The sequence below is a fragment of the Dermacentor silvarum genome, unplaced genomic scaffold (genome assembly GCF_013339745.2).
Source record: "Dermacentor silvarum isolate Dsil-2018 unplaced genomic scaffold, BIME_Dsil_1.4 Seq14678, whole genome shotgun sequence".
NCBI lineage: Eukaryota > Metazoa > Arthropoda > Arachnida > Ixodida > Ixodidae > Dermacentor > Dermacentor silvarum.
In genome coordinates this window covers 1-17,678 of record NW_023605754.1, presented here as the reverse complement: position 1 = coordinate 17,678, position 17,678 = coordinate 1, and the positions used below count along the sequence as shown (strand labels likewise).

Genomic DNA, 17,678 nt, shown 5'->3' with positions numbered 1-17,678 from the left:
AGCATTTTTGTTGTGCAATATAACAAATTGATGTTGGTATTCCTCTGTAGTTCACAAGAGTTCAGATTTCGGCTTATGAAAATATATTATGTCCATATGCGGCTGGGTGTATAAAAAAATTGACATTGCATTCAGTATAAAAAATCTGCACGTCGTCATACGAAAGCATGCTCATTTTAAACATATTTAAATGTATACTCCAGCTCTTACAAAAATTGGTTGGACTGAGAATATTTTAAGCTTCAGTGAGGATAGAATGCACGAATGCTCATGTGCTCAGACTTAGGTGTGCTTTAGAAGACTTCAAGTGGTCGAAGTTAGTCGTGTCACCAGTGCATTGTTTTCCTTATCCCAAAGTGCAGGTTTGGGACATAGAGCTTCGCTAACTTGAAATCTTTTGAGCACCTTCAAGTGACAAGTTGTTGCTGTGTGTTTCATTTGTAAGTCCTCCTTCAGAAGGTGTCAAATTAATGATGAAACAAAATTGAAACTACTGGCAGTATTTCAGACTAGTCTTGCTGTGCAGCTGTGAAGGACATTCATTTAATTTATGCTGGCTTTCCCACAGAGCGATGCTCCTCCTGGACCAGTATCGCAAGAAGTCGCTACTCTTCCGCACGCACGTCGTGCTGGTGCCACTCGGAGATGATTTCAGGTTCGATAAATCTTCAGAGTGGGACAACCAGTTCAACAACTACCAGAAGCTCTTTGACTACATCAACGCCAATGAACGTCTGCATGCTGAGGTATTGGCCAATTGCTTCTGTAGCGACCAAGTGTTGAAATAGGTGTTGGATAAAAGCGGAACTTGAAAGAGTGCTAGAGACTGCATGGAAAGCTGATGGAACAGAAAGTAATGACCATTACCTTGGGAGGTGAAGAAATGGCAGCGTGGATTAGACATTGAAAGTAAATGGGTGATGTTCTAGTTGAAATGAGGAGTCGAAGTAGGACTGGTCACATAGTGTGAACAGCTGATTAACAGTACTCTACTATAGTAAACAAGATAGAGCTAAAAGAAGTGGAATACTGTTTAGGATGGTGGGGAATAAAATTAGTTGAGATTAGAAAATTTGCAACCGTAAGATGGATCTGATTGTTACAGGACAGCAGTATGTAATCAAAGGTCTCGGGGAGAGGCCTGCGTCCACGTTGCCTATTGATAGATTTGGACTCAAGATTGAGCGTTAGTATGACACTATTTCTTCTGTTTCTCTTAGTGATTGAGTACTCAAGTTTAGGATAATGTGACACATTGTTACATGGTGAGTCTGACAGAAATGTTTGAATCAGTCATTGGCATTAGATCCAGGTGATAAACAGAAATGATCACTTATAAGTCATTTCAATTTCTCACTCCCTACTTTCGCCTATTCTTTTTGTCTTTCCACTGTCACAAAAGTTCGCACTTATTCTTACTGCCCTCATGGAAAATTTTTGCAGTTTTCATCATTATTTTCTAGAAGTTATTGTTGGTCAGTGATACTGTCTTACCAAGTGGTTGAATTAAAGTACAATGCTCTGTGTAGACTAGTACAAAGTATAATATTTCCTATCAGATAGCCTGTGCCTTGGCCATCCTTCCTGTGTAATTGCAGTGTTTCTTTGCGGTATTAATAGGTACAGTTTGGCACCCTTGAAGACTACTTCGTAGCACTTCGTGCCGAGAGCACAGTGGACAGCAGCAACATGCCGATAGGGTTTCCATCGCTGAGCGGAGATTTCTTCACCTATGCTGACCGTGATGACAACTACTGGAGTGGATACTACACGTCTCGACCATTTTACAAGAACATGGACCGTACTGTAGAGGCACACCTTAGGTGAGCTACTCAGCTTTCCCTGTAATATTGTGTAAATTCATATGCATTCAAGCAGCAGCAGCTTATGTCAAATTATATGTACAGATCTTAGTTTCCTGCTGTCTGTTGTGCCAGGTTGCATTTATAAAGCCTTGAATGTTTTCATATTAAGTTTATTTGTACAGAATATACTTGTAGATTTTATTTTTCCCTTTTTCAAGGGTTATACAGTCGAACCTAACACAGTAGACTTCCCTCAATTTGACTTCGGTTAATTTGATTTTTCAGTTAATTCGATCCCGACCTAAGGTCCCAGCTAGCACCAGTGCATTTCTATGGGCCCAAACTTTTGTTATTTTAATCCTAGAATTGGCCTTACAGAATTCGAACTTAGAATTCGAACTTTACCAGTGAGCACATGCGGTTGACCCCTATGTGACCCCAATAGTGACCCCTTTAGTGGCAGCGTCTGTTTCAGCGGAGCTTAGGAGACGTGAATGTCATCCCCTGTCGAAAATACATATTTCAGCCTGCCGCATGAAGATTTTCAAGCAATAACCATAGCTAACCATGTCCAATTGTGGTATTTATCTGATTCTAATGTGCGCCTTTTTTTAAAAGGAAAATTCGGTTGAAAATTGCCTGCACAGTGCAATCAGATGCAAAACCAAAACCTTCTAATCAGAACTGCGGCGTTTGTATGCTTTACTGCATAACACCAATGTACCAAGGCGAAGCAAATTTAGGAAACCCGTCATCATTGTGCAACACATGTTAGACCCTTGGCCATTTTTCGTGCTAAGAAAATTGGGTGTGTGTTAGATTTCAACTTTTTTTTAGGAGCTTTAATGTCATTTCTATGTTAGTTTTTTTTACTTTGGCCACATAGAAAGTGGGCGCACTTGATTCTGGGGCATGTTAGACTTAAGCAAGTACTGCCGCATTAATCAGCGGTGTGTTCTGACACTTTTTCTGCATCTTGTTTAATTCGATCAATTTCATTGGTCCCATCAGGGTTGAATTAATGGAAGATGACTGTATGAAGTATAAGTGACATAAGCTTAATGTCATTCAAGACTGAATTGAATTTTTATACACTCAATAAAATTAAGTAAAAGACAAATGAACAAGTAAATTGTAGACACACATTGCTTGTGCATGTTAAGGAGTCAGCGTGCCTGCTTGGGCCTTCTTTGCATTGGAACGTGTTGTCGTGCTAGTTTATTCTTGCTGAATGTCATCTTCTGAGGTGCGAAGCAGCAGTCTTGTACATGCTTGAGATTTCAGTGCAGTTTATTTGCTTTTTTTCTGCAGGGGCGCCGAGATCATGTTCTCTCTTGTATGGGCACGCATGGGTTACATTTTCAATGACTACATGCCACTGGTTAACAGCATGATGAATGGCCTAGTCACTGCACGCCAGAACCTAGGCCTTTTCCAACACCATGATGGCATCACTGGCACTGCCAAGAACCCTGTCGTTATCGACTATGGAGTGAGGTGAGGCTGTTGTACAGGCAATCAATCAGCCACTTGCTTTCTTACTCGTTCTTGCAGTTACAAAATTCATGGGACTGTTTGATAAGATCAGTTTATTAATCAAAGCACTTAGTGAATACGGCAACCAATTTATGTCCAATCATTTTATCTGTCTTATCACTAAGTGAAGATTTTGTGAGAGTGTGTGTGGAGTGACAACGAAAGACAATTGTTCTGAACCCCACATCAAAGAACAGTCAAGGTCGTGAACATTGCAGCAACGACTTAGAGGAAGGACGGAAATAGTTTGGTAATGATGACACAGAAGCTATGTTGGCAAAAAGGCAATAGCAGTTGCCATGGGGTCAACCTAAACAGAAGTGGTCAAGCAGCATTGAGATAGATTTCAGCTCAATGAAAACATGGGAAGGGTTATGCTGGCGGTAATGGAAGATACACGTCAGAAACGGTGACACTATAGAGAAAATGATGCAGATGACTGAAGAGGGAACACATTTGCATAGCTAAATCTTCAGAAGATGATGAATGGCAGAAAACTTGTTTCTCTTCATGATTTTGAACTGCATTCAAATATATAGATCACACATAACTTAGTCCGTAGGCGGCGTAAGTCTTTCTAGAGTCTATAGGCTAAGCGTGCATGCAATTTTATTTCTACAGTAGACTTCCGTTAATTCTTCTCGGTTAATTCGATTTTTTCAGTTAATTAAATCTTTGAAGGTCCTGGCCAGCGCCCATACATATTTGTTGCCCAAACTTTCGTTATTTCAATCCTAAAATTGGCTTTGTCGGATGACTTGAATTGACCAGTCAGCATGCATGCAGCATGACCCGATAGTGCCCTTTAGTGGCAGCGTCTGTCTTGGCACAGCTTATGGGACATAAAGATTGTGTTGGGCAATAAAAATTATTAAAAAAAAATAATTAAAAAGCTTATGGGACAGTGAATGTGTTGAACACACATCATTTCTAGTCAAAAACGCCTATTTTCAGCCCACCCTAGGAATATTTTCAAGCAATAACCGTAGCTCTAAATGTTTGGTTACGGTAATTACCCTATTCCAACGCGCACCTTTTTGAACAAAGTTAATTGAGCCAAAATTTTCTGCATGGTGCAGTCGGTCACAAAACTAAAATTGCCTTTGCAACATTCGCATGCTTTGCTGCGTAACAAGGATGTATTGCAACAAAGCTAACAAAAAAAATTTTGACGAAGCTGACTTTCGGAAACCAGTGCCCATTGTGCAACAACTTTTGTGTGCACATTAGATTTCGCTTTGTTTAGAAGCTTTAATGTCATTTCTATGTTAGTTAACTACTTTGGGCACAGAAGTGGGCACGCATTTAATTCATGGGTGTGTTATATTGGGCATATACTACCAAATGAATCAGTGTGTGGTGTTTGGGCGTTTTTTCTGCATCTTGTTTAATTCAACCAACCGGCTAATTAGATCAATTTCGTCGGTACCGTCAGGTTTGAATTAACGGAAGTTGACTGTATTCATGTTATCTGTTATTTTTTATTTTGTTATGCATCCATGCAATTTTCTTCTTAGGTTATTCAAATCTCTGCAGCACCTAAGAGAGATTATCACCAAGGGTGCACTGTATATGCTTCTCAATGCGCCTTCTCAAGGTGGTATTGAAGATGACCTCTTTGTTCTCCAGATGGTAAGCCAAGTGTCATGTCCCTATGCATTGAACATTTCAAGGGCGTTGAGTAGGCCGAGCTTGAGGGTACGGGTCGATTCCCAGCCATGTGGGCCGCATTCCGATAGGGGTAAAATGCAATAATGTTCATGTACTTAGATTTACGTTCTTTTACAACAGCCAAAAAATCCACTCTTAGCGTGATAGGAGGTGTGGTAAGCCAGAAAAGACGCAGAAATGAAAGACAGCTGGCGACGACGCCTTGTAGTTCCCGCACCAGCGTGTAGTGAATTTTGACGGCGTCTGCTACAGCCTAGTTCAATTTTTATCGGTAATGATGGACTACATTGTGTCCTAAAAGAGCCAGGGAGTGAAATTGGCAAGTTTCAAAAACATTTACTGAGCCACGAGGACCCAAATACGAAGTAATATTTCAAAATCTGCAATGTCACACTGATGCACCAGCTCTGGGGTTGCTGCACGAAATTTAGAAACTATAACTTTAACCTTTTTCTTCTTCTTCTTTTTTTTTTTTGGTAATAGTCTCCTTGCTGCACAACTTACGAAATTAGAGCTTTCGAAAAATACTCTATCCGTCTAAACTGTTTTAGTGTTTCTCTAAATTTAGTGTCCCATCTTTAGAACCACGAGTGGTTGAACTTAATTCAGAGCCACCCACTACGGTACCAGAATAATGGACATTTAAGAAAGACAAGCAGCTCTGTGTTGTCGTGCTACTAGCAACACAAGACATTACAAGGAATTGCCCATTCACCAAATGTACGCAGTGTCTGTGCATCTCAATTGGTAGTTTTTATTGTTCTACCCATTTTGTACTGGGCCTCTCCCCACCATACACACGCTGTGGTTGCTTAGTGGATATGGTGTTGTGCTGGTAAGCAAGAGGTCGCGGGATCGAATCTCGGCCACGGCGGCCGCATTTCGATGGGGGCAAAATCTGAAAATACCCGTGTACTTAGATTTCGGTGCACATTAAAGAACCTCAGGTGGCCCAAATTATTCCGGAGTCCCCCACTACAGCTTGCCTCATAATCAGATCGTGGTTTCGGCTCGTAAAACCCCATAATTTCTTTTTTCCTCCCACCGTGTTGGCTTTGGTGATTACCGTATTTTCACATGCACATATAATGTGTCCCAGTGTATAATGCACACCTTCACTTACCCTCCTAGGATTGGGAAAATGGGACAGAAATTGCACAGTGAATTCCACACAACATTCGAATCTTTGTAGAAGCAACCTGGCAAATTACTTTGGTGCAAAGCAAACCTCCAGAAACAATCTTGCCTTTGGGTGCGGATTTATAGCAAGGCGAATTTTGTTTTGGGTTTTGGTGTGGCTTTGCAGCAATGTGCATATTGCTACATGCATATTGCGCAGTAGCGCACCCAGGATCTCTGCCAGGGGGGGGTTGACAGTTTACCAATACCATCTAAACAGCATTAATTTCGATTTCTTACGGGAAATTGTCAAAAAATTCGCTCTTTGCGAGTGTGCAGACGATTGCGCGTCTTACATCTTAGTTGCAGTACTCAAATGCGCAAGGAAAGAAAAGGGGTTAAACATAACCGGGGGTTAAGTCGGCCTCAGGGGGGGGTTACAACCCCCGAATCCCCCCCCGTCGGTGCGCCACTGATATTGCGTGTTTTTTGTGGACGATGCGCGCGGGCGCCCCGACGAAGAAGACGAACTGCTCCTTGCTCGCGAGCTGTCGGCTGAACTGGCCAGCGCTGCATTTGCCTTATGTAAATATACATTGTAAATAGTCTGCAGTGTATAATCCTTCGTTTGCGTAACATTTTGGTGGAGGTGCGGGGTTCAGGTTCGGTACCTTCGGGTTCGGCTTCGCAAAAACAGGTCACGATTGCCATGAAGCCATGCCTTTAGGCACAGTTTGCCTATGGTTAGCACCCTCACTTTGTACCATGTTCTCAGAGCAGATGATATAAGTAAGCAAAAATACAGTAGAATCACGTGCGCTGAGTGTTAAGTAAAATTTTACTTGCAGGTCAGTGCTGTGTTGCTGATCTTGCCTCTGTGATTCTCTCTTTTTTTTTTTTCTTCTTGCACAGTTTTTTATAACCCAGTGACTTCCTCTGAGAGTGAGCTGAAAACTCGAAGTGGGATGTGCCATAACCTGCCTCTTGCACTTTGTTCTAGGATGACGTTCGGGACACTTATGATGGAATGCCGCGCAAGCAGCTTCTCACATTTACTAGGGAAGGGCGAATTAGGTAAAGTAACATGTCTACTGTGCCTTTGCATGTACTGCAATACCCCGATTCATCAGCCATCTCCAAGATATTGCCATTGTGCCTTATGTGTGTGTGTGTGTGTTTCAGATACGTTGTATTTTATAACTCCCTGACTGTGCCAAGAAGCGAAATAGTCAATCTACAGGTCTCCACTGCATCCATTGTGGTGATCGATGCCAATGGAAGCGTCGTTCCGAGCCAGCTCTCTCCTGTTTGGAACAAAGAGGAGCTCATCAGAGGCACATTTGAGGTGAGCTGCATGGCTGAACTAGATACAGTTAAACCTGGATATAACGAAATTGACAAATTCCCGAAAAACTTCGTTATAAAGAGGATTTCGTTATATGCAGGTTGGCACGAAAATTCGAAAAATAAACGTTTACCGTATTTACTCGATTCTAACGCGCCCTCAATTGTAACGCGCACCCGTTTTCCGTTTTTGTCGAAGCACTCATCCTCGGAATGTCACACCAGGTCCATGACGCGTTGTGGCCCTAAAATTGGTTTTGGCTCGTAGATATTCTGTATATAAGGGTACCGCCACGCTAGCGGCTAAAAACGCGCCCGTCATGCAGCGAGCGGCAAGTTGCCGCGCGTCAGCGCCTTGCCGCAAGGCCACCGTGGCTAAGGTCCCGTGGCACGCACGGCAGCGCGATAAGATCTTCCGCGCTCTCCGAACGTGCGAGCAACACCGCGAGCGCTCGTTTCATGCGAGAGACGACGATCGTCGATTAAAAACACGGCGCGGACCGGCGGCGTTCCGATTGTGATGGCTCCGTGACGTCACCCTCGTCGCTCTTGATTGGTTCTTCATCTCACGGCACGCGGCCTTTGCCGCGGAACCCATTTCGCGCGGCATGCCGCAAGACCCCCGATTCCTGCCGCTTTTGCCGCGCGCGGCATGACGCGTTGCCACGCGTTTTTGCTGCCCGTTTTTGCCGCTAGCGTGGCCATACCCAAAAGTCCAAGGGGGATAACGCAGTCGCCGCGCGCCGTATGCTGTATGTGCGAGTGAAAACGTGCGAGGGGAGCTGACGACCGCGTCTAAATCTCGCGCGCGCAAGAAAAGCAGGGAGTAAGCGCGCCTTCTTCCGTTGCGCTAGAGGCACCGGCGAGAGAGCGAGGGGGGAGGGATAGCGGGGCGGCGCGTGGTTGCGCAGGCCGTATCTTGAAAGCGATCTGCGTTGGGGCAGAGTCTAGCAGTGTAGGTACGTCGGCGGCACGTATCTTTCTGCGTGCTGTGTGTTCTCAGCGCTCAGTTTGCGTTGAGGCGATAGACAACAGCACGAAGGTCACTTCGCTCGCTTCTCCAGCGGCGCTTCCACACGCTGCCAGCGTTTGACAGCGCGTGTCCGCACTCATCGAGTCTGATGTGCCACAGCGTGTACCAGCGCGTCGGCAACATCAGCTGGAAAAGGAGAGAGTGCCGGCTTGGCGGACTAGGCAGCTGCAGCAAGCGGGGATCACATTTGAATGAAGGGAGGGGAAAGGTTACGCCCGCGGCGGCAAGATCGCCGGGTCGAGGATGCAGGGCCGCCTCGCATAGCACGCACGCACACGTGCGCTCGCTTCGCATTCCGTCGTGGCGGAGAAGGTGCTTCGGTTGCTGCTCACGCAAAAATGACAAAATTTGGGGCGAAATCTCTAGGTGGTCGGAGGGGGAAATTCGTTATATTGAGGGGGTCTCCCGCTGCCACTTCGTTATGTAGAGGTCTCAAATACATGTGCTTCTATGGAGTAATGGCGGGGAATCGAAAAACTTCGTTATATCCAGGAATTCGTTATATGGAGGTTCGTTATAAGCAGGTTTAACTGTAGTTCTTAAAAGCTCCGTCATGTGAAACTATCAAGCTTGCGTGTTTTAGACAAGGGGATACAGGCTGCTTAAAGCCGCTCATCTAAAGCCATTAACATGGCAGGTAAGATTGCAACCCCCAACTATAAGAGCATAATTTCATTGTGTGTAATAATGAGTCCGCGAGTATACTTTTCCTTTACAGACCTCACTGACAAATGCTAACCATGGGCCTACACATTTTCACACTGAACTGTTGCAGCATATGCTTGAAAGCACTGGAAAAGCTACAGCAACTACCATTCACACTTGCTTGCAACAGTCAAAAAGCATTGTTCTGATGCTTGAATGTAAAGGAAAGGTATATAATTTGTTAAGCCAGAAATCTTTTCCTATTATAGCATGGTGAACGTCTCACTTGGGACTGAAGTGTTTTTGCCACTGGCACGTAGAAGTCATTAAAACAAAAAAAAAAAGAATATGAAAAGCTCTCAGTGCATGAATGTTACCCTTTTTCAAAGCACAATAGGAACACTTTCGATATGAATGTTTATGATATGCTTGCTTTTAAAAATGACTACTCCTAAAAATGGCATTTTTTTGTGTACACTAATTGTATAAATTGGCATAAGAGTATTCTTGTTTATTTCCATATTCATGGTGATATTTCATAAACATAATACAAGGTTTTGCATCAAATGAGTCATGTAATGCCTTTGCCTGATTTTCATAGAAAGAGCAGTCGGTAGACTTGGAACTATGAGCGAGGTAGTTTCTGTGCCGTGATTGCTTGCCCAACATTGTAACCAAGCATTGCTTGTGCACAATGTCAAAGCATTATGCATTCTCAGTAGCTGGAGCAGTGTCTTGGTTAGTCTACTGATGTAAAGCAGAAAAACCTTTTGAAAGCGCACGTAGTTGTTAGTTGTGGTAGCTCTGTTATAGTAGACTGCTGCACAACCGTTTTGGTTCTGTACATTTTGGCACTTAGGCTGCTTGCAATCTGGCACAAAGGCAAAAAAAAAAAAAAAAAAACGCGTTTAAGTCATTTCTGTATTGCTGTTAGGCGATGAGAGCGATGACAATGTATGCGGAATGGAGAGGGAAAAAAATTGTGCAGGAATGGTTAGATTGAAAAAAATAAAGGTGCTCCAAAACTAAGGCACTTTCTCAAACGCCTATTAGTTCCTCGTTTAATTATAGTGTGTTTGTTTCTAGCTGTCCTTTCAGGTTGATGTCCCACCTCTTGGCTTGCCACGTACGGGTGGAACACATTGAGGGAATCAGCGGCATGGTGTTGTTGCTTCTGTCACACTTCACATTCCCTTTCATCCCTGACACATTGTGAGTAAACCTACCATGTCATTTGTGTTTTGCCTAGGCAGCTGCTCGATCACATGCTATCTAATAACGGCAAACACCTGCCGCTGGTGCACACTGTGCGAATGTTATGTACATTCGTGCATGTCTTGAAAACTCTCCTTTTGTACCCTCATGTGAGGCCCTTGCTTTCCTACTGAAGGTCCTTGCTGTGTCATGTCTGTTGTGTAACGATGCTTGAATACCTGACTACCTTCATGCTTTCAAGTGTGATGTCAAGTACTAGTGACATCACTGGGAAAAGCGTATGAAAAGACCAGTTGCTAAATAAACATAATTTTTCTTATTTGTTTAATCAGTGTATGGCTCATGACATATCAGTGTCATGTTGCATGAGATGCTGTAAACAGCAGTTGAGGCAGCTGTAAACAGCTGTAAACCAGCAACCAAGTGAAAGAAGTTGAGTGATATAAGCAGCTGTTCATTGCCTATGGTGTGCACCTGCTGGAGTTCATCAGATTTCCTCAAATTTTAGGCATTTTAGATCATTAAAAATTTTTACATAGTTCATAGACTTGGGCAATTTTTTTGGACAGGTTATGCTGCATAGTTTTTTCGCTGTGTTTTGCATTGCTGCCTTCTGCGTCAATACAGTTAAACCTCGACATAACGAAGTCACTAAAATCGCAATTTGCTTCGCTATGTCGAAATTTCTTGTATTAATGTTCAATCTTTAAGCAAATAAGTACAGTTGCTGATGAATTTTTGTTACACAGAAGGGGCCGCAAATTTTCTGAATTATCGAGCAATAGGAAAAGAAAATTTGAATGGAAAAAAAATTCATCCTGTTGAATTTGAGAGTCAGCGACGAAAGATATATCATGCCGTACGGATGATATGTTCACATTGCAGTACGAATGAAGAAAGCCACGCTTTGTGTCTACTTCACCCCCGCAGCTGATATGTGTGTGTCGTCCACAGTAAAATGACGCTATCATGAAAAGCACCAGCAGCAGGGAGCGAATGCTTCGTCTGCCTCTTGCTTCAACGCATCGCCGAAACTCGAGATTACGCAACCTCCAGTACTAAATGCATGGAAAGACAGCGCACATGATGCCACGCCATCTCGGCACGCCCACTCTTTGCACACGCAGCAGACTACCTCTAAAACAGGGCGCTCGCGCTGCAAATGCGCTCAGCCACACTATAAATGGAGACACACGCTTAACTGTCCTCGCCCCCCTTTGTGGGCACCTAATAGCACTACTGGGAGCTTGCTGCCCTCCCCCTTTCTTCTTGCTCAGTGCTCATCCAGCCTCCATCCTTCTCAGCTTACCCTTGCTCGCTTTCACTCACACCCAAAGCATACAGCACGCGGGGATCGATAGGATCTTATCGTACTTGGACTTAACACAGAATATGATGCTGCTCCTCTTCAGAGTTCGCTCTTGGTCACGGCACAATTCGGGAGCTGCATTCACAAGCAGTGGCTTGTACTTCAACCATTTCACCATCTGCAGAAATTTACATTTATTATCCCGGTATTCCTTGGTGGCGGCAGGGAAATGTTATTACAGTCAAGTCCCGCTACAATGTAATTCACGGGACGCGAAACATTTGTTGGGGAACTTTGTTGATGCGAAATTATGTGTATATACGTATGCCAAATGGCAAAGCCACAGACGAAACCGAAGCCACCGTCCGGGAAATCTTCGCAATGGTGTGAGGGCAAAGGTCGAGACGTACCGGAGGTGTCAATAAGTGTCAACTTTCGTACATTGCGGCCAACGCCTAACCTAACGCACGTGCCCAGCCGATCGCGAAACACTCATTTTGCGGCACATGCACCGCCGCAATGAAGCGGTTTAAATTATCACAATTTCACTGCATATGTATGAAACAGTCGGCAAGCTTGGCAAGTTACGCTTACCGGAAGTTTTATTTCCAGAAGTGGTCAGCCTGAATTTCTTACGCCATTACTTTCAAAGCAGTCGCCAAAGTCAGTGTATTTGCGGATTGTCATTTCTCCGATGACGAGACGTTGGCATCATGTTGACAAACATTGGTTGCTGCCTGTGGCGCGGCAATGCGGCCGCCGTATCCTGAAATTGATCTGCAACGTGCACAAAGTGCACGCCCCCATGGCCTCATCTTCAAAGCGATATGCGATGTGGGCAAAGTGCAACTAGTGCCAGTAGAGTCGTATGCACTGTGCTCTCGACGTTTAGTTCACATTGAAGCTAGAGACGGCACGGAGATCAATTCGCTCGCTGCTATTGCCGCTCCCCTCACACCAGCGTTTTGACAGTGAGTTTCCGCGGTCATTTAGCGAGATGTGTTCATGTTTACCTGTGCGCGCATGACATCATGCTTGGTAATTTAGTTAGTAAGCGAATGTTTACAAGTTTATACTGCTGATAAAACTACTATCCTTAGTTTGTATAGCTGTCTACTAATTTGCTATCGCAATTGATGCTTCCCCTTTCGGGTGAAACTGCTAAATTTTTTCCGTCCTCTTTCTGCCTCAGCGATCATCTGTGCCTTCTCCTCGAGCGAGAAAAATTTACGCTTTTTTGTTGGCCAGCCATTTTGACTGGACACTCACCACAGAGAAAACAGCAGCGATTGTGGTGATCCCGTGCAGTCCGTGCAGGCGCGTGATGACCACACATGGCTATGGATTGCAGTGGCTCAAATTGGTGCTTTGGATTTTATTGTTCGCAAAACCCTCGTTCAAGCACATACTATCATCACAGCTTTGGAAGGGCTTTCTAATTTGACTACTCGGCAGTTCCAATTTCACTTCAGTCCCAGTTTCGTTCTTGAAAAGTTCATTGAAGCAGAAATTCCAAATAAAATGCCTTTGTTATGAAGAGACTTTTTTATAGCGTAAGCTGTTATGGGCTCATTCTAATAGCCGTTTCGGGTCGCGATGATGCCGCCGCGTAACCGCTAATGCTGGAAACGCTAAAAAAGTACCCGATTCTCGCCGGGATCGAACCCACGCTTGCTGCGTGGGATCCGGATACTCTACTACTGAGCCACGCAAGCGCTTGCTATCGGGCTGCTGAAAATACCCTTAATGCAAGCACGCAGGGGAGACGCCTCGAGCCTCCACCAGTATGGTCGCCATCTAGGTAAGATGCCTGGCGCAGACGACGATATGCGATTCAGACGAGGCACGCAATCAACGTGCTCCCAAGCTGCCTAGCCTCCGCCAGTGTGGTGGCGCCATCTAGTTAAGGTGCCTGCAAACGTGGCACGCCCGACATGTAAGTTGCAGTTGTAAGGCTTGATCGGGCTTGGCAGACTGCTTTGCAGAGAGCATTACAAGCCTCAGCTCGCCGTCGACGCCGGGCGGACAGTTCAGATCGTTCTCGTCAAAACGAGGCAAACAGACTGCTGCGAAGACCCTGTTGTGCGTGGTGCCCAAATTGGAGCTACTCTTGAGCCGCTCCACCAGCTTACGCTGTGACTGTGCTGCATGTGCCACGCCGGCCTGTGACTTCTGTTTTTATTACTTTCTATGGGCAGCTTATGGGAAATCGGAAAATCTTTGTTGTGGCAGAAATTTCGTTGTAGCGGCATTTGTTGTAGGGGGTTCCGACTGTATTTTGCAATCGTGTTTAAACGCACTGCGTTTATTGAGGTTCTAAATACAGGGTGTTCTATGGACAAGAATTGATAAGAAGTTAAACACTTCATTATATCGAGAATTTCATTATAAGGTTTAATTGTATTATTTTTCTATAAACTATGTGTTAATTTCAGCGTGTTGGTAAATTTGCATGTGAGTGACAAATTTCTCAGATGAAATGCCTCCATCTGTAGATTCCAGCAAAATATGTTTTTCCCTAAAGCATATCATTGGAGGTTTCCTTACTATAAGTTGTCAGAGCTAATGAATTGCCTAATTGACTGCTAAAATGGCTCAATGCCCTGTACATGGTTCTTGTGCTAGGCCTGATCTGTCAAGTTCGCAGATTGGCTTAACCTTCTCTTCTTTTTTCTTCTTTCTTCTTTTTATTCTATTTAGATATTTCCCAATCGCGCTCAGATTCAAGGGAAGATTTTCGTATACAGACCCATATCTAGCAGCCACATTTTCGCCCACCACAGGAATGCTGAAGGTATGTAGCTCCCATGCCTGTGAATGTTTTCTTACTTTGTCTTTAAAAATTTCAAATTCTTTTCAACATGGGTAATAGTTATGGCCCTTATAACTTATGCGCCTGTAAATTCTTGTAATGACATCCTTTTTCCGAAATGTGACCATATGGGCATCTAGCATTTGAATGGCAAAGAACTTACCTAGACTCGCTGTTATTGCTCTGAAAAAAAGATAGTGCAGGTATTTCTGGCTCTTGTACAGGTAAAACACTTTTGTCTACCAGTTCATTCATTGAGCTAGTACTACTTGATACTTATGTATATACATACAATTTCTGATCATCGTCGAGCTTCACAGCACTTTATGTACATTTCTTTATTGCAAACTTTTTTAAATGTTGATAGACAATGACCAATTAGCCACAGATATTATTGTTCTTTGCAAAGCTGATTTGTTACCTGTAATTATGTTTACAATAGAGAATTCCTGACCAGTCTAATTTAAATTTGGGATGGTAAAGGTCTTGTGGGAGACGCCCACTACGCCCTAAGCGCGTCCTGCAGGACCCAAATAAAGTTTGTCCAGTCCAGTCCAAAGGTCTTCTTGAAGAACAGTGCTCTGTAACTCAAGACTAAGGACAAGATTTTGCAGATGCAAAAATACCTTTGCCATATCACTTAGTCATTATAAGTAAATACACTGATATCACGAAAAAAAATTGCAATCAGCTCTATGTGAAAGGAATGCAAACATGCCGCTTCCAACAGGTCATCAAAGGTTTAGATGGCTCGTGAGTGGCTTGTCATGCCGATACTTGGCATGTGCACAACACTAATTTACAAATGCACTTTGCATTGTTATGTGCAACTGAGTGAATGGTTTGGTCACACCAAATCAATGCATTGGCTTGCCAGCTGCAGGCTAGCCAAGCCAAGCCATTGCCTGTGTCCAGAATGTGCCGTCTCAAGTTGCTATTCCTGAGTATTTGCCATTTTTTGCTTCAAGAGCACATATTTCATGTTGTGAATGAACTAATATTTGATTCGCTGTGACCTAATTGTCTCACAGCTTGCATTTTCAGTCTCGTTATGGTACTAGAAAACTCATTTAAGTAATGTAGGCCAACCATACTTTAGGTTTACTTTGTTATATCTGTGTTCTTTATACCGAGGTTAAACTGTATAGAGGAACCATTGAGATAAAGCCCCTTTTTCCTGGCACACAGCACAACTCTTTTTTAATAGGGCACTCAAATAGTTCATTGGAACATCAGAGGTCTCCTGCAAAATTACATGGTGCTTTACGAGGTATTGTTACATGCTTTTTTTGCACTGCCTCTATCATGAAGTATAAATTGACGTTTTGAACTAAGCGACCTTTCTCTTTTTTCAGCATGTTCTAGTGAAAGACCAGAACGTGAGCCTAGACATTGAGTCTTTGTTTGTCAAGTATGGTACTCGCCCCAAGAACAAGGATCGCAGTGGAGCCTACCTCTTCCTTCCTGATGAGAAGGCCAGGGTATGCACAGTTTTTGGAACAGCTCCTTGCTTAAACACATGTGACACAGTGCATGTTGTGCATTTCATATGTCTTCGTGTCCTCTTCTTTTTTGCATCATAGCATCTAAATTAGGCTGAACTGGTAGTTAATATTATTAAAACACACTCTGCTTTTTGTTTAGCCAAAAAGGTAGTTTATTGGTGCACACTTGAATTTCATTCCCAGGAATTCTGTGCAGAAAGGTCCTCAAACACTCTCCCTTCTCTCTCTCTCTCTCTTTTTTTTTTTTTGCACTGTAATCTTTTTAACCACCACGATCTGGAATGGTATACATAATTTTTTTTTAATTTACTTTATTGAAAATGATCAATTGTAAGGTTTATCCCTTGTATTCATTGTAAACATTGAGTAATAAGTCAGCAGAGAGATTTTTCTCAGCAAATGTAAAGTCTGCAATAATATTTGCTTCACCCATTATAGCAAAACTAATTATATTCATGAGAGTCCCCCGCCGTGGTTGCTTAGTGACTTGGCATTGCGCTGCTAAGCACGAGGTTGCGGGATCAAATCCCGGCCCAGGAAGCCACACTTCGATGAGGGTGAAACACAAGAGTGCCCGTATACCATGCATTGGGTGCACGTTAGAGAACCCCAGGTGTCGAAATTAATCCAGAGTCCCCCACTACAGTGTGCCTCCACGTTAAATCATGGTTTTGGCACGTAAAACCCCAGAATTTAATATTCATGTGTGCCCAAAGCCAGAAGTTGCCTGTGGAACAAGCTGGCATGCATCAGTCATTTTTGCAGAGCAAAGCAAAGTGCTCCATGAATGAGTAGGATTCGTCCTTGGCATATCGGCCCAACTGGCAGGAGGACATGTACGGCTCAGACTTGGAGACTAAATGGTTAAGAGGTGCACGACAGCTAAAAGTTTGAGAACCACTGTCTTGTATCATCTTGGTTTCCTTATTTAAAAAAAAATGCAACAATTTACGAAATCACCAATGAAATGGGGTCAGGTCAAAGCAAATAAACAGATACTTTGACTTTATAAGTTGTTGACGCAACGACTACAATAGTGACTAATGTGTCAGCCAGAGTGCGAGTAGGTTCCATGCGTCAGCCAAACATATTGGCACTGCCTACAAATCCACAGCTCATCACATGCTTTTACAGTAAACTAAAAGGAATAAGAATTAGAGGAGCTCTAAGAAGCAAATCATTATTAAAAAAAATAAATAAGCAATAGATTTACAGAAATGTGTGGAAGAAAGGTAGAAGAAACGGGTTCAAGGATATTAGGTTCCAGAAATGTGTCTTGAAATACAGAAGTTGTGTCTCGGTGGTCCTTCTTTAGCAAGTCTAAACAAAATGCTTCAAGAGTGTATTGTTATGTACCATATAGTGTACTACACTCTTAACGAGAACTCTTAATTAGTGTTCAGTCATTGATTACAGCTGAGATATGTTAAGCACATTTATTACCAATTGGCTGTTCACATTATTAGTGGACCTTACTGTACTTAATACTCCTGATAATTTTGTCTTTAGATACAGATATGAATATCTTGCTGTAACAGTCGCTTGTAAATTGGCTATTAAATTTGAAGCTTATGTAAAATGTTGTTAACCATAGCTCGCATATATCTTTGAAGTTTCAGGTGGCGGTTGCTTACTACTCAAACTTTCTAACTTTTTTCTGCCATTTTTATTAACTTTTTCTTGC

The 17,678-nt window shown here is 43.2% G+C and overlaps 1 protein-coding gene across 1 annotated transcript in view; it reads left to right on the top strand.

Moving 5' to 3' along the window:
- LOC119434655 (alpha-mannosidase 2x-like) overlaps window positions 1–15,970 on the top strand; it is a gene marked incomplete at its 3' end in the record, with an annotated part of 32,308 nt that extends 16,338 nt beyond the window's left edge. Inside the window, exons 9-18 of the mRNA XM_049659545.1 lie at window positions 569–746; window positions 1,621–1,823; window positions 3,117–3,302; window positions 4,859–4,973; window positions 7,132–7,205; window positions 7,314–7,476; window positions 10,240–10,279; window positions 11,254–11,305; window positions 14,378–14,471; window positions 15,845–15,970. Of these exons, the coding sequence (XP_049515502.1) occupies window positions 569–746; window positions 1,621–1,823; window positions 3,117–3,302; window positions 4,859–4,973; window positions 7,132–7,205; window positions 7,314–7,476; window positions 10,240–10,279; window positions 11,254–11,305; window positions 14,378–14,471; window positions 15,845–15,970 (1,231 nt within the window). The remainder of the gene's footprint in view (window positions 1–568; window positions 747–1,620; window positions 1,824–3,116; window positions 3,303–4,858; window positions 4,974–7,131; window positions 7,206–7,313; window positions 7,477–10,239; window positions 10,280–11,253; window positions 11,306–14,377; window positions 14,472–15,844) is intronic.
- Window positions 15,971–17,678: the final 1,708 nt, after the last annotated feature.